General features: G+C 39.7%; 1 protein-coding gene across 1 annotated transcript; it reads left to right on the forward strand.

Annotated features, from left to right (window-relative positions):
- The first annotated feature begins 2,252 nt into the window (after positions 1 to 2,252).
- On the forward strand, positions 2,253 to 8,408 carry ORC2 (origin recognition complex second largest subunit 2). Its single transcript, XM_010277292.3, has 6 exons — positions 2,253 to 2,491; positions 2,617 to 2,723; positions 3,636 to 3,768; positions 4,994 to 5,288; positions 7,372 to 7,599; positions 7,691 to 8,408. The coding sequence occupies exons 1-6, from the start codon at positions 2,363 to 2,365 to the stop codon at positions 7,885 to 7,887; spliced, it is 1,089 nt and encodes a 362-aa protein (XP_010275594.1). The 5' UTR covers positions 2,253 to 2,362; the 3' UTR covers positions 7,888 to 8,408.
- The last annotated feature ends 9,298 nt before the right edge of the window (positions 8,409 to 17,706 follow it).

Below are 17,706 nucleotides of genomic sequence, written 5' to 3' on the forward strand. Positions count from 1 at the left end.
CCCTATTTTGTATTTGAGAAAGAGAATGGAGCGGAGTCTCTGTTTTCTGTCAAATGTAGAGCCAAATGCATACCTGTAACATAGCTTTGTTGATCCCTGAAACTAGTGCCTGTGACACAATGTTGTTTGTCTTTGAAATTGACGTCCAAAAACAAACTCGATCCTAGAAATACAGCAAAATCATCGAGAGGGAGTGAAGTCCAATATGTTTGAAATTCTAGGTGTTTTATCAATGAAAACTTCCTCACTTCTCATGACTCTGAAGTTGTTGGGGAATAGCCAATGAAGTTTAACTTCGTGCAAGAAAAAGAGGTTTGAAAAACAAATGTTAATATGCTTAGGAATTGTGAAGTGGGCCAGTCCTACTGAGGTGTCATTATAAGAAGAGAGGGAGAAGGGAGTAATGAGATGATTTCATGAGGAAGCAAAGCAAACAAGATTAAAATGAAGAGGGTTTAAAAATTCTCAGTTGAGGTAAGAGAAAAAGCTCAGGCCATGTGACATATTTCTATTTTAATATATATAGAGAGATATGAAATGTACTATTAAAAGACAATTCTTGTAATAGTAGTATCTAACCTCGTAAATTGATAATAAACTTGATAATTAATTCTTTTACTTCCACTTCACAAAATATATATTTTAAATATTCCTCATAAAGTAACAATTTTAAACATCTTATATGAAGTTTTAATTGCAGGTAAACCATGAGAAAATCAATTCCAACCCTATTATATTTGGGAGTTGGGATTGGATAGGCATACCTAAAAATTGATTCTATTATAATTTGGGACTCAAAACATGGGCCCAAACCCCTGTGTAATAAGGTTTGGACTCGATTAGGCCTCTGGTATTGACCTAGCTAGATCATTGACAGCCTTATCTCCCAAGAGAGCCAATCTATGCCCTATATTGGCTAGTGGGCTAGGGGTGCAAATTGGATATCCTATTTGAAGAGTTTACACTTTATTGGGCATACGCATTTGGGCTGAGCCCATTGAAATTTTAACAATTGTCCAATCGGAACCTGCCCAAGGTGCACTACTAATGTGGGCTTGCCGTCGTTTCATCTCATTCTACATGGTAGAGGTCTAAAAAGGAGTCTGGATCCACTCTTCACATACCGCTCCTCACACCAATCTCACAATGCGTCCCAGCCTCACATTTGGAATATCTCTGGTACTTTGTAATATTATTCATGGAAGATGATTTTAATACATGGTAGAATGGGGCTGTGAGGTCGGTGTGAGGTGCATTCTGTGAGCAAACCCTGCTACAAGCATTTTTTTTGGCAAAAATATCAAAGAGAGCACTTTTAGCTCATAGGGAACATGTAGATCTTGAAAATTTATAAAAAAAAAAAAAAACCTCAATTAGATAATTGAATACAAAGTTATGGATTCTGAAAATTTGCATATACATACCCATGACCTAGTTATAGGGTCAAAAAGTTTTGGCCAAGTCAATGATTTTTTATCAAATCCCAAACTTTAAGAAAATTGGACTCTAAAACAGTGATGGAGGATGGTTTGAACAAAGGTTTTTAAAATCGGACCGGACAGAGAACTGTTCTGGAATTGGTTCCCAAGTCAAATGGTCTGATCATCTGGCTCAAATAGATGACCTGTTTTGACAAAAATATAAAAAATAATAAAATGACCAAAAGCCATTGTCTAGGTTGAAGGTTGACGGATCGATGGCCCAGGTCAGCAGTTCATTGACCAAATCAATAGTGTTTGGCCAAAAAGTGATTTTGGGGTGAAACAGAACCGATAAGGTGATAGGTTCCCAATTTTTTCGGTTCAACCATATGGTTCGATCTGATTTGAAAACCATGTTTGACCGTCCGAGTAGATCACAGGTTGAAAACACTCAAGCAAATACTTCAAAAAATGTTTATGGATTTGCACCCTTCACAACCAAACAACCCAACTTTGTTTTTCTTTTATTTTTTCTTCTTTTTGAATGTGGTTTTTTTCACATTGCATTACTAGAATTTTCAATTTTGTATTTCGCTACAACCAAACGCAGCCCAACAAAGAGACTGGGTGGCGATGATCGATTTTTAATTTTTAGCGATAATTATCCACAGTTCTACTCGTGAAAATCGGCCAATCATAATTCCCCACAACGTCTCAAAAGTCCAAACCGACTAGTGAACTTTATTGACGTTAGATTGGAATCATCATAAGGCCACCAATCCGCTCCCTCGTGCGATGCGAGTACCGCTTAATTATTGAATGGCGATGAAGAAAGAAAAACGCGGGAAAACGATGCATTGATCTCAGAGTCTCTCAGACCCACAGGGGCATATCGATATCGCATTAGGGTTTCTCGGCACTTTACTTCCGGCCTAACACTAATGGATTTGAACGACGGCGACGAGGATGAGTTTGGATTCTCTAGGAACTATTTTCTGGCAAAAGAATTAGGCGGGTCCTCAAGGAAATCGGCACGAAAGCTCTCTGATATCAACATCGTTGATGAACAGGTTCTCTCTCTCTCTCTCTCTCTCTCTCTCTCTTGACTGCGAGCGTATGTCTATGTTTGTTGGCATTCTTTCTGTTGAAAGTGGAAGTCTATGTCTGGTTGACATGTTGAACTTTCCAATGGCAGGAACTTAGGGCTGTGTCAGCCGGTATTGTAACTAAACATGAGAATGAGATAACATCTTTGCTGAAAAGTTATAAAAGCTTATACTCCAAATGGGTTTTTGAGCTAAGGTATGCTTTTGCCTCTACTCGAGTAATTATGTTCTCCGTGTGATGCAAATGCAATTGTTCCATAATTTCCAGACGTTAGTTTGCTCTGATTCCCGCGATTTCCTGAATATGTGTGTATTTCTGGTAGAGAGACAGCCCTATTTATAAAAACTTATTTTTGTGGCTTGGTACAAAGTGACTATTATTAGCGACATTCTTACAGGTTGAGTGTTACTCGTTTCCAATATTTCTTTCTTTTCTTTTTCTTCTGCTAATGTTTACACATAGGCAACGAATATAGCCAAATTTAGATGTTTGTGCTTCTGTGGATTTTCATGCCTGCAGTAGCGGGTACTTCCTCTCATGGAATTAAGTGGCATGAAAAATCCAGACTGTCCATATTTATTAATGTAATAGGACAATTAAGTGGCATGAAAAAACAGCGGTAGCAGTTGTTGATGACACTTGTCTATATCATCCCAATAGCTTCCAAGCTTGTTTCATAAACAGCATATTTGAATTCAATTGAAACTGGACTGTTACTATGTCAAATTTATTAATGTTATGTTTGATTCTACTATCTTGTCAATGTTGTCAGACTCGAGCCAGAGACAACTGTTTTGGTGACCGATCATGGTTTGGACAATCTGGTCATCCAGTTCAATCATTCAACTTGCTAAATTAAAAAAAGAGAAAATTATTCCATACTATCTTTTAAATCTGTTTTGTTATCAAAATAAGCTTGAAACAGTAAATATTATAGGTTACAATAGGTAATGACACATTTATTTTACATAGGTATGATCAAGTCAACGTTCTAACAACCAGGAAGTCTAAGAACTGTCTTGGCTGCTGGTTCCTGGTTCTGACAAGCAGACCATCAAGTACATTCCAAGTCTGACAATTCTGATCTCTATGTTTTTTTTTCTGCAGGTGCGGTTTTGGCCTTTTAATGTATGGGTTTGGTTCTAAGAAAGTCTTGCTTGAAGATTTTGCTTCAACAGCATTGACTGACAGTGGAGTAGTAGTGATCAATGGCTATCTGCAGTCAATCAATATTAAACATGTAATGCACCACTGCTGATCCTTTGCTGTTTTCTTGTTATAGTGAATATAAATTTCAGATCAGTACAATTTAACTTGCTGACTTAAGTTCTTGAACTGTATACAATGAGAACAATCATCCATTTTGTGTATAACATCTTATTTGTTTATTTACTGTTGGATAATGATATCCAAACATGCCAAGGACATGGGTAGACAAGGTTTGGACACTGAATTTACACTAAAATTTTAAGTGTTTGATATGACATGGCACCTACATTCAGGTATGTAGGTATCCTAGCTGTTAGGGATCTGCCTGAAGAAGTGTGGACATATAGTCCTTAATCTAAGCCAGTTTAAGTTTAGTACCAAAAAGCAATAGTTAGGATGCCAGGTTAGCTGTTTATTTGATAAATTTAGAACATGGATAATAGTCTTGAAATTGATAAACAGTTGACCATGCACTTTGTCCAAGTTATTGAAACCATGTCAAGCCCTGGAACAGGATAGATATCTCACTGGCTCCAGTTGATTATCTGTTTATTTTATAGAGTCACTTTCATAACATTCCATTTTTTTCTTCTTTTATTAACTAGTGGATGACACATTAAATACATATGGAAAACTATGTTTTTTTTTCTGTATATATGAATTATTAAACTGTGTGGAATTTGGTATTGAACAATGTAAACGATGACAGAGTAGTTTGGAGGATTTTATTTATGTTCTACATAGCTTATTGATTATGATATTGCATTATCTTGGGATGCATTGTCATGTTCTGTTAGATTCACACCATTTATCTACTTATCTATTGTGTGAATGGCTTTTTCTTTTTGAGTTGAGTGGTATTATACTCAAGGTCATATATGATATGGTTTTTGAATAAGTTCTCAAGGGTGGTGGATCATCATGCCGTTGGATTCTGATCTATAGAACAACATATTTAGTTGGTCCACCACATTAAAAGTTGCTTCTGTGATCTTGGAGTTAAATCTTCATAACTTAAACTATATTATGTAGGCTTGAAGTCTCACTAATTTTTATGTAATAGAATATATTAAGTATTGTCTTGAATCATGACAATGTATAGTGATCAATGTCCATGGCCCTCAACTCATTTATCTTCTTTAAAATGTATGTATAGATTATTACTTGCTACACTCATTTTTGGTGTGAACTACTCTAAATTTCTGAATAAGAATTTTGTCTTATAATGCAATAAAATGTGGATGTTCCATTTGTAGGCTGTGATCACCATTGCTGAAGTTCTGAAAGATCAACTGAAGACCAAACGAAGGACTCCTACAGGGAACATTTCTAAGGTTCAGCAACCTTTTAGCTCGCAATCTATGGATGATCTTCTTACATTTTTGGATGGATCAGATATAGATGACAACAACTGCTTTGTCTGTCTTATCATCCACAACATTGATGGACCTGGATTGCGTGATTGTGAATCACAACATTGTCTTGCGCGAATTGCATCATGTCGTCATGTTCGCATGGTTGCATCTATTGATAATGTAAATGCACCTCTATGTAAGTGCTATGCTGCCCAGTACAAATAATTTCACGAAGAGTATGTTAACACTGTTATATTGTTTAATTTCTTTACCTAGTATCTTTAGATTGTCTATGCATCAGTATTGCATGGACTCTCCTAAATGAAGTGTCTGTATCAGACATGCATCAAACACTGACACTCTATGGATTCTTGAGGGACACTTCTACGTGATACTTTTCCTTCTCTTATTGTTTATTTGGTGGAAATTAACAATTAATGCACACATTAATGTCATTTTTCCTACAAAATGCTATTAAGTATTAAAAGTAAGCTTTTAAAAACTTTTTTGTATGATTATAATGTTCAAAATTCAACAAAATGTAGAGTATTTTAATAGTTTATACTTGCTCCTAGATGTGTCTATGAGTTCTTATTTTTCACCTTGCCAAATCAGATTCCTAGACACACTTTGGATCCTGATTCTCATGTCCTTGTCCATGCAATACTGCTATGCATGGGCACAGCCTTGTAAGCTTTTGGTTTAGTCTGCTTTTCACATGGCTTGTGGCCTAGAATTCTGCCTCTTAGCCATTGTACAGGGATGAAAGACATATACTTGCAACTGGAATGAGGCTGGATTATGCCTGGCCAAGCCCAATTCTTAGCTTGTTGACAACCCTGATAGATTTTTTTAGTTGAATGTCCTATTCAAATTTCCTTTGCAGTTTTGCTTTTGGCTTCCTTTCTTGGGTGCAGTGTGATGTAGGATGCAGAAGCATGTTGGAAAGAAAGATTTAGGTGAATAGCTTGAGCTTCAAATCATAATTGGAGAAAGCATGTTGCTTCCTAGAGGCTAGATAAGAGTACATGCTGAGTGTTGGATTTTTTTTTTTATTTTCTTGTTTTTTTCTTGTTCTTTTGATCCTACATCACACATCACATAGCATAAGAATATTACTTCTCTGGTATGACCACTGAAGGTCTTATATTTAGTTTGTATGGCTCCATACTTGATTTAGAAAGAAAGATGTCAAACTTTTATCTATCTTCCTTTATTCATTTTTTCCTTTGCCTTTTTTCTCTTGACTCATCATTTCATGTCTGGAATCCAGTCCTAGATTTAAAAGAAAAAAGAGATGCCTGGATGACTAGAATTCAGATGGATGAGAAGGGGAAAGTTGAGTTTAGCACCTACCAAGCATAAATGCATCTATATTTGTTTGTTTTAACTTTTAAAATTATATGGTTTTCTATGTGGAGTTGATGGTCCAAAGTAGATAATCACATTGGATTTTTGCCTCAAAACTAGCTTTCCTAGTATTTTTGAAATCAGAATCAGTTTTGTTAGTAGCAGACTTATTTTGTACTTTGGAAATCTTTGTTATGGAAACTCTCTCTCTTATGTCTTGTGCTTTCTTTGTGATTGTTTTGTTTCCTTTTTTCTTTTGTGCTATTACAACCATAGCATTCTGCAATTATAGTAGACCACTATATACAGTGACATTTTGGTTTCTTTTTTTTTCCTGGGGAAGTTGGGGAATGGGGAGCTAAGATGCCTTAGTTTCATTTTGGATTTGTTTAAAAGCCAAAGTTTTATTTTGATCAGAAAAAAGGTTAAAAAATGTAAATTTTCAAATGCCATTTTTGAAGAATGTCAGAATTCTATTTGTCTGATTTTATTTAGCTTGAAGTTAATGATACAGTGAAGGTGTGGCTAAATGTGATGATTGATGTCTTCCTACCATGAAAGGTTTTGAACTATATTTTGTAAATTGGTAGCTCCATACTCATGCATGAATTCCATGTTTGTCAGACCAGCATGGAAGATGGTTTCATCTTGTACTTCCCATTGGAATAAAGGAGACCACTTTTTGATTCTTCAACTTTCTGGTCTAGGTCCAATTTAAGATGGTAGTTTTCATCTTCTAATGTATCAAGAAATATGGTTTTACCAAGAAATAAAGGAGACCATCACTTTTCATCTTCTATCAGATTGCAGAATTAATTGCATCACAGAATTGAGTGGTAATATGTATCTCAGGTCTACTAAAGTTGGATTTTCTATTCTTTTTAATTGATCCAGATCATTAAGCTAATGATTTTCCTGGTTTATGCTAGTGTGGAACAAGAAGATGATTCACACACAGTTCAGCTGGTGCTGGTATCATGTCCCTACTTTTGCACCTTACAAGGTTGAAGGGATCTTTTTCCCTCTGATTCTTGCCAGTGGTGGGACTGCTCAAAGTGCCAAAACTGCTTCAATAGTTCTTCAGAGCCTGACACCAAATGCACAGAGTGTGTTCAGAGTTCTTGGTGAACATCAACTGGCCCATGCTGAAGATGAGGGTAAGTGGCTAGAAACTGATGGTATCATAATCTTATACTAAATCATATGGGTGTTAAAGATTCTTTAATTCCACATGAAATGTTTTCTCAGGAATGCCAGTCAGCAGTTTGTACACAATCTGTCGGGAACGCTTTCTAGTAAGTAGCCAGATGACACTGAATTCTCATTTGACAGAATTCAAAGATCATGAGTTGGTGAAAACCAGAAGGAATGCTGATGGCCAGGACTGCCTCTACATACCTATTGCACCTGAAGTGCTTGAAAAACTGTTACAAGAGATTGGTTGATAGTTATTGCTATTGGTCTCATTAGATCCAACAACTTGTCACCATGTTCCTTGTCTTGCTCTTACACAAAAGTTTTGCTGGATTTATTCTCAAGTGGGAAAGAAGTGTGCTGCTCATCTGTTAAAATGCAGGAACCGTTTACCTTTGCTCAATAAATAGTGTGAAAAAGACTAGAGACTCCAATTGTGATTACTGATAAGAGGAAGAGGCAATCACATCTGCTGTGCTCATCCCTCAATTAAACACAAACACGCTAGTAGTATCAGGGGCAACCATGAGATGAGCCAAATCTAAGTGGAAAATGCCTACAAAGAGAAATCAATTGTCATTGGATGATCCAATTATCTGTGTTGTTTGTGGTCTAATTCTCTTTTTAATATCAATATGTTTTGGATAAGGGGATACTGTTTGCAGCCATAGTCTTCAGTATAATGTATTTATGCTCAATGTGGTCCAACATGAATCAGTTTTTGAACATATTGATATGTGGCAATAGTAAAACAAGGGTGGCTTCACATAAATTCTACTGTCTCAATCACATTTTTCTTGGTGCATAGATCAATATTTGACTGCCACAAATCCATATTCAACTGTTACATATCGTTACACATTGTTACAAAATGTATCAAAAGAATAACTAGGATTACACTGTATTCTCCATATAATTTGAAAAGCCAGAAACAAACTTATTTTTGAGAACATGTTATTGTCACCAATGGAGTTAGTCAACAAAGTTACTGCTTACCATAGTTTTCAAGGCGCTAAGGCAAGGCTAGGCGACAGGGGGGTGCCTTGTTGCCTAGTCACCTAGGCGATGGATTTTTTTATGTAAAACCATAGATCCTAGGGTTTCCCAAGGTTCCATAACCATCTTTCCTTAATAATTATCCATAATTTTCATAAGAGGAGTCTAATTTTCATGTTTAAGTCTAGAAAATCAACATTTTATGAGAAGAAAAAGAACAAAGGAAAGAAAATTCAAAAAATATAGGGGCTGAATCCCTACTTTTGTTATAGGGAAAGAAGAAAAGAAAAGGTGGAAGAAGAAGTCGTGGAAGAAGAAAATGTGTTGATTAGACAATTTTAAGTTCTTCCCTTGCTTATTGGTTTAGGTTTTGAAATCTTTGCGGGTTCAATCAAGGATCAAAATTTTGATATGATAATGCTTTGTATTGGGTGTATTGTATTGTATCTTTGGGGTCCCAATACACATGTTTACAGGTGTTTTCAGGGACCAATTATATATATATACACCTCTATTGATACACAGAGGTGTATTGATACTTTGATGGTTCAATGCAACAGTTAGCAATGTTTGTGTTGATTAAACTCTAACAAATAAGAAAATAATAAAAAGAAATTAGTATATAAACACATAAAAGCATGAGTTTGCTAACGGACAACCTTGTTGGGCCTCTCCGCCTATCATGCTGAAATAAAGGCTTTTATTAAAGGATTGGAAATACGGGAAAATGCCTAGTGAATAGGTCAAGTGATTACATTGTAACTACATCAATGAGCTCCTTCAATCTCTTTCTTCCATCTTTTTTGTCCATTTAAATAAAAGAAATCAAGTTGCTTATATTTTAGCCTACACCGCATGTAAAGGCCAACTGCTTCTTCTTATTAAGATGCTTCTTTTTGTAAAAAAAAAACATTAAAAAATTAGACTTCACTATTTTTGGAAGGCAAACAAAATATATACATTAAATAGAAGAGAAAATATTACAATCATATAGGTTGTGTTTGATTGCAATACAAATAAATTTGCACTGATGCAAAACTATGGCAGTGCAAATGATTTGAGTGTAATTTTTGACATATCTTTGTTTCAAATTTTAGCTTATTTTGTTTGATTGCAGTACAAATGAAGTACATTAAGACATGAAGCAGAATAAAGTAAAATCCAAAACAAAATTATACTAAAATTTGCATTTTCTTCATTTGCACTCCCATGCATTTGTATTAGTGCGAATAAAATTGCACAACAACCAAACACAACAATAGGTCCAAAAAAGATTGATAATTTAAATTGTGTTTTTCAAATTCTAAGAAAGTTTAACATGAAGTTCAACCCGAACAAGTGTGTCTTCGGGGTCACATCGGGCAAATTCCTTGGTTACATAGTGAACTGGCGTGTTATCAAAGCCAACCCGGATAAAATTCAAGCTATCTTAGATATGAAACCACCACAGACAATAAAAGAAGTACAAAGGTTAACTGGCCGAATTGCCTCCCTGAACCAATTTATATCTAAGTCGGTTGGTCGGTGTTTGCCCTTTTTTAAGGCTATAAAAAAGAACGAGGGCTTTAAGTGGTCTGAAGAGTGCCAACACGTGTTTGACGAGCTCAATAGGTATCTAAGTTCACCCCCGGTATTAACCCGACCTAAACCTAGAGACAAGCTAAAACTCTACCTCTCTACAAGTGACAAGGCAGTCAGCTCGATACTAATAAAAGAAGTAGACCGGGTCCAAAGGCTTGTCTACTATATCCGTAAGTTTTTGCAAGAAGTTGAGACCAGGTACCCCGACATCAAAAAGTTGGCCATCACACTAGTCATTGCAGCTCGAAAGCTATGCCCCTACTTCCAAGCCCATACTATTATCGTCCTAAATGATAAACCACTGAGGCACGTCCTACAAAATCCCGAGGTCTCAGGGCGGTTCACAAAATGGGCCATCGAGCTAAGCGAATACGACATCCGGTTCGAGCCGCGCCCAACAATCAAAGCATAGGTCTTGGCTGATTTCGTCGCCGAATGTACATTCAGTGTGTCGGCCCTTGAGGTGACTGAGCCAACCAATTCATTGGAGGCTTTAACCAATGCGACACCAGTTCTGGCCAGGGAAACCCTAGCCTAGGATGAGGAGGCCTGGATCAACCACGTCAACGACTCGTCTAATCAACAAGGAAGCGGAGCTGGACTCATACTGTATGGACTGAGTGAGGTGAAGTTAGAGTACACTCTCCAATTTGGATTCAAAGTGTCGAACAACGAAGTGGAGTATAAGGCACTGATAACCGGGCTGACATTAGCCAAGGAGGTCTGCCCGAAGCACCTCGTGGTATGCAGCGACTCTCAGCTAGTCGTAAACTAGGTGAATGGTGAGTACAAGGCTCAAGAACCCACCATGATGGCTTATCTGGCCAAAGTGAGGGAACTTCTACCCGGCTTCCACTCTTGGTTCATTCGGCAAGTACCGAGATCGGAGAATGTTGAAGCCGATGCGCTTTCTATGTCGGCCAATATGAGCGATATCACCATGAAGACGACGTACATTGAAGACTTATCGTGGCCTAGCATTGTCAGGGCAATAAAAGTGGTTGTACCCGTGTTTCCAGCAGAACCGAGCTGGGTCGACCCGCTTATTGATTATCTACTCCATGGGACCCTACCTGCAAAATGGAATGCAGCTTGGAGGGTAGAGCATCAGTCAGCTCGCTATGTCATCATTGGTGGGTGGTTGTATAAGCGATCCATGAAGGTCTTTGTGGAAGACACCTGGGGGGCAGGGTGCTCGCCCAAAAAGCGCTAAGGCAATGATACTACTGGCCTAAAATGAAGGTAAATGCACTCGAGCTCGTCTAGAAGTGTGACAACTGCCAAAGGCATGCCAACATCCTTCACCAACCTGCTGTCGACCTGAAGTATCTTACCAGCCCGTGGCCCTTTGCCCAGTGGGGGATAGACATCCTCAGTCCATTCTCACCTCCAACTGGGTAGAGAAGATTCTTGGTCGTGGTGGTTGAATATTTCACAAAGTGGGTGGAGGCTGAACCATTGGTGACCACCATAACCCGGAATGTACAGAATTTCTTCTAGAGGAACATTGTATGCAGATTCGGACTCTCGAAGGTGCTGATGTCCAACAACGGGAAATAGTTTGGAGATACCAAGTTCCATAATTGGTGTGTTGAGATGGGGATCTAGTAGAGCTTCACGTTGGTGGTGCATTCACAAGAGAACGGTCAGGCCAAGGTGATGAATAGGGCGATCCTCCGCAGACTCAAAGCTCGACTTTCATGAGCTAAGGGTTTGTGAATCAACGAGTTGCCCAGTGTCCTATGGGCCTACCGAACTACCATCAAGACTGTAATTGGAGAAACCCCGTTCAACCTGACGTACGGTACGGAGGCTGTCATCCGAGCTGAGATCGAAGTACCAACCTTACGGCTAGAGGCGTACAACGAAGATGCCAATGACGATGAACTGCGGACCAACCTCGACCTAATCGAAGAAGTACACGACCTAGCTTATATCTAGATTGTGGCCTACCAGCAACAAGTAGCTCGATACTACAATGCCTGAGTCAAGTGATGCTACTTCTGAGTTGACAACCTCATACTTTGGAAAGTAATGGTACCTAAGCCCGGTGTCGGTAAGCTTAGACCAAACTGAGAGGGTCCCTATAGAACTGCCCAGTGTCCTACGGAGGCCATCAACTAAATAATATGACGAAGAGTGGACCACGAGTTACTCTAAGTCTAAGGGCCCTAGTGTCGAGCTAGTAACGACCTCGGTGCCACGATAAAATAAGACCCAAGTCACTTTCTTAACACATGGGCAGCGCGAGCAAACCTTATTTATGCCTTATTGGCGCATAGGCAAGTCAGGTCATATACCTTACTGTGCCTACTCGCCTCGACTCATAGTTACCTCGGGTTACCCCAAACCATGCCTAGCTGTCTAGAATTTGGGCATCTCGGGTGAACCTACACTTAGAATATTTTTTATGAGGAAAATTGTTGTATGCGAGGTGGTTAAAAGAAGAGTTGTATTTCATTACTTTAAAATGCAATGAATTTGCACATCAAAAAAAAAAGAAAAAAGAGAGAAGAGAAAGGTCAACTAGACCGAGCTTGGAGGCTCGGTACATGATGTTGTACAAGGGGGGTCCAAGAAAAGAGCCAAGGGTAATCAGTAAACATGGGAATCCTCTACCCCATCCTCTGTACTAGCAGAATTCTCCTTAACTTCATTGGTGTCCATGGCCTCCTTGGCAGCAGCATCTTGGTTGTCCTCCACAGCTCCCTCGTTGAAGTCATCATCTTCCTCCTCGGAGTCTGGGTCTTCATCGGCCTCAAGTACCATCTCCGTAGTAACGCCCATGATGGTGACAGCTCCGAGGTCGAGCTCGGGGAACACCTGCCTAGCCAACCAGCAACAAAGTTTGAAGCCTTTACGGAAGGTAGTGGAATAGAGGTCCTCCTTTAGTTTATTAAACTCCACCAAGGCCTTATATTTATCAATGGCAACAACCTCGGCGTCCTTGATTCCTTGAGTGAGTGGTCTCACTCTCAATAAAAGCAACCCTTTGCTCCTCGGCCTCCTTCATCAATCTTTCAACCTCCCTCTGGTGCTGTTCATTCTTCGCCGCCATCTCGACCTCTAGTTTGTTAAAGAAGTCGACGGCCTTCTTCACCCTAGCCCAGCACTCCATGGTCACCACCTCAGCAGTTTGCACCTTCAAAGCCTGCTACTCAGACTGCTTTAGAAGTGTGTGCCTTTTGAAGATGGAATTTGTTTGCAAAAGAAGCAAAATTTACTAAGTACCTGAGAATATACAAGTGACAACATAGTAATGAGATCGGAGACATATCACCATGAGATGGCGCAGTGCCTTCGCGCCCAACTCAAGAGTCCACTGCTCGGCGAACTGAGAGATCTCCTCAGGGAAAACCGCCTCCTTTCTCTTTTCAAAGCTGACCTGGAAGTCCATGGTGCTTCTTTTCTCTTCAGGGCCTCCACCTGAAGAGCCAGCCCCAAGATGATTGGACCAAGGCTCGAAAGACTAGGCCACCCCGGGCTGATGGGGCAGCGACCTCTTCTCTTGGTCCTCCTCAACCAAGTTGATGACTGGGGGGTCCTCGGTCCTAGCAGGGGCAGTGGACTCAGCTACCGGTTTTTGGGAAGAGTCACCTTGGAATATCAGCCTTGATGCCTACAGAAGACGAGCAGAAGATCAGCCAAAGCAATACAAAAGGAAACAACATGAAAAGACGAAGTACTCGCGCCCGAAGTGACAACCTACCCGGAGGACTCAACCCGACCTTAACAAGCTTTTCCTCGGCCAAGTAGTCCTTTATCCTCAGGCTGAGCTCTGCCAGTGAATGCATCTTTTTCTTCATCTTCCTATCCAAACGATCCCCGGGGTCACTAATGCCTTTCCTCCAGTGTGTTGAGAAAGGCCACCCCCCATCAACAACAACCATGAAGTATCTCCTCTTCTAGGCCAGGACCTTCGAGGGATACTCGTAAAGAAGTTTGTATCCAGGCCGGTAAGCTATATAATAACTATACTTGTTCACTTCCTTAGGGCCAGCTGGATTTTGCTTTATGGAGCACAGTGAGCTGAAGGTATCTAAGTCAAAGAGGAGATTGAGGTCGTGAAAAAGGGAGGTGGTACCGACTAGGGTGCGAACCGAGTTCAGGTGGAGTTGGTTGATGGTGACATCGAAGAATTTTAGAACTTCAATAATAAAGGGGTGAAGAGGGAAGCGAAGCCCGACAATCAAGTGCTCCGCAAAGACTATTATCTCCTCGTGCTCATGTTCCTAGGGAAAGACCTCCAAAGGCAGGTAATAACCATAGTGATCGGGCAATTTATACCGAGTAGATAGAACACGGATCTACTTGGGTGACATGGTAGAAGGACCGAAGTGGTCTGGTCCTCGAGATGGACGTGCACGGCGTAAAGACAATGCCTTTTTATGAGAGCTTTTTTGGTCCATAACCAAGGTGCCCACCTCGGTTGGACCAGACTCCAAATCTTGAGCCGAGGTGCCCTCCTCGACTTGACCTGACTCCCCACTCTCCTCGAACAAACTATCACTACTTGGCATAATGGAAGGAAACAAAAGAATGAATTGGGACAAATGAAAACAAATTACCTACGAAGAGAAGATTGAAGACCAACCTCGAAGACTGAAGAAAGAAAACTGACCTAGAATGCCGAAGTTCACACGCGATCTCCAGAACGTGAGAGCTCAAATCAAGACAAATAAAATGGGACACCAAGGCCCCTATTTATAACCGCTATAGCCGATCACAGACAACTCAAATCAATCAGATCTGACGGTTCCCATGAGTGGTCGCTCGACTTTCGAGGTCGAAATTGGTTGAGCGCGTGTTTGATGCCCACAGAATCTATAATCCAATGGCGTCCACACATTTCTGAGACGCGATCTAGCTCTAAAGTTGAGCCAGTTGGTTCATTAAGGTCTGACCTACAGACTGGACCTCGGCCAAGACAAAGACTGGGTCAAAACTACCCAAGCTTGTCATGAACTCCCGCACCGGGTCAAGTACCTCTAGCACGGGAGTGAAGGCAATTGATGAGGGGTAATTTGGCCCAACCTATCAATACCCAAACACATGGAAGCGATCTGCTGACTGGACGACAACTCAGTGTTCCCTACCGCCTCAGCAAGCCAGGTCAATTCGGGTACATCGGGTATCTCAGCCAAGACCAAGGTTCGAGCAACTTGTGATGGCCTAACCTGCCAAGGTGACACGTAGCCAACTTTTAGAAGCTAGCAGTTGTCTCCGACCTCTCCGGGATCACGTTGCACATCTGCGAGCCTTATCCTTATCCCGCCCGAATCGCATACCAAATTACTAACTTAAGCACCAGAGCACCCACACCGAGTAAGCCACCCTGGGTCCTCCGAGCATTCTTCTCTTGTTGTTCGATCAGCCAACAAAGCGGACCAACGTCCAAACTGCCCTCCAGCTAGGAGCATTCAGATCGTGCACTAAGTGTTAATGATTCACCAGAAAAAATGATGAAAACTGATTAATTGATGCCTTGAAGTAGAAAATTGTCAAAGTATCATTGTTCTTTCATTGTCTTTAACATATCAGAATTATTTTCATGTTTCTCTCAGTTTGCCATGTGGTTTACGTTTCATATGATGATGGTTGAAAGATGGAAGAAGCTAATTTTCATTGCCTCTGTTTCGTTCATTGAGAACCAGAATTATTTTCATTGTCTTTAATAGATCAGAATTATTTTCATGTTTCTCCTAGTATCATTGTTCTTTTTGCTTCTTGGGAGCGAAAAGGAACATCAGAACCACTCCTAGGAATACCACGAATGCCACCAACGCTACCAAACTTCAAGCTTGTTTAGTTGTGTCGGTTTATATTCTATGGTGAATGCTCAAGTATTTAAATGCCTGAGAGGGGAGATGACTAATCATTGTGTAATTATTTACAATTTTGGTCACCAGTTGATCACCATGGAATTAAGTAACCAAAGTCTAAAGCATGGAACAAAGAACTAGAACTAGAGTTAGAGTATTTAATATTTACTATTGCCTTATAAGTTATTCTAGTGAATAATGAACAAACTGCATACTTTAATGAAGGGAGATAATGATAGAGAAGATGAGCTATGAGGCTAAAAGAAAAAATTTAGGAACAACTACAAGGCTAGCAATGTTGCATAGAGAAGAGTGTTGTGGCAGAGCAGTCAAGAAATAAAATGCTCAAAACATGAATATAGCAATGCAAATTTTGAGACATGAATACGAAACTAGAAAGAATAGTATGAGAAATGAACTTATTCAAATGAACCAAGGAATAGCTCCAACAGGTGATAAAATGAGTAAAAGTAGACAAACATAGTTTGGCAACATGCAGAGAAGACCTTATATACAAATAGTGAGAAGAAGTGACGTGTTACAAGTTGTAGAATCAAGGAGAGTTAGGGGAGAAATGATTTTAGAGCTCATGGTTTAACAATGGATCTGGCACTGAACAGAGCAGAATGGCATAACAGGATTCATATGGCTGGGATAAGGCTTGGTTTAGTCAAGTAGAGCTCAATTTAGTTGAGAGAGAAGATGGGTGAGCTGGAGCTGGCATGGGGACGTGAGAACATGGACACTGTTAATAATTTAAGTATGCAGTTTATAGTATTCTAAGGTGTGTTCATTGATTCATTGATTACCAACTTGTCATTGTATTGATGTTGTATTGTTTCTTTCAAACAATTGTATTGATGTTGTTCAAGTCACTATGTTCAAAGACAAGTTTGACCTGTAGGGAGAATCACAAAATCAAGCAAATTATAACCAAGTTTCAAAAATAGCGGAAAAATATTTTTCTCCCTCTTTGTGTGAATCTGTTAGGAAACAATTTAGTAAAGCTTAAACCAAAGAACAAGCAAACAAGAACACAACTAAATTTACATGGAAAAACCTTCCCGGTGTGGGAAAGAAAAAAACCACGGTCACCCAAAAACTTTCACTATCAAGAAAGTGGTTGTACAAGGGTTCTCTCTAGATAAAACTAGAGGCATACAATCAGCAAATCATCAAGAAAATCATCAAGAAAATATGTTTCTTGGAAACTAACAAATATCTTAAGATAATGGAGAAATCTCACCCGAAACGGAGGTACTGTTCGCGGACTCAGATCTCACAAACCAGTGAGTAAAACCAGATCTCCACCGTTCAGATTGAAGAACCTTAAGTCGCGAACATGCCTGCAAAGTTTCAGCTCAATCGGACCACAAACGACCATCGATCAGAGTACAAAATGAAAAACTGCGCAGATTGGAATTTCAAGAATCCGCTCCTTTTCTCTCTCCGTTTTTGCACGGGATTCTCTTCCTTTTTCTTCTCTTCTTCTCTCAATCTTTTTGGCAACTAACACCACTAAAATGTTATTTCCTTTTCCTATTTTCATTTGAACAAGAATACCCTCATCCATTGGCTCAAAAATACCACATGGGCTTCTTGGGCCATCCTCCACATAAGAGGGAAACCCAACAAATCTCCCTCTTTCCCAACTAGGTGGAGGGATTCGCC

This window comes from Nelumbo nucifera, chromosome 1 (genome assembly GCF_055504915.1).
Source record: "Nelumbo nucifera cultivar China Antique chromosome 1, China Antique-T2T, whole genome shotgun sequence".
Lineage (NCBI taxonomy): Eukaryota > Viridiplantae > Streptophyta > Magnoliopsida > Proteales > Nelumbonaceae > Nelumbo > Nelumbo nucifera.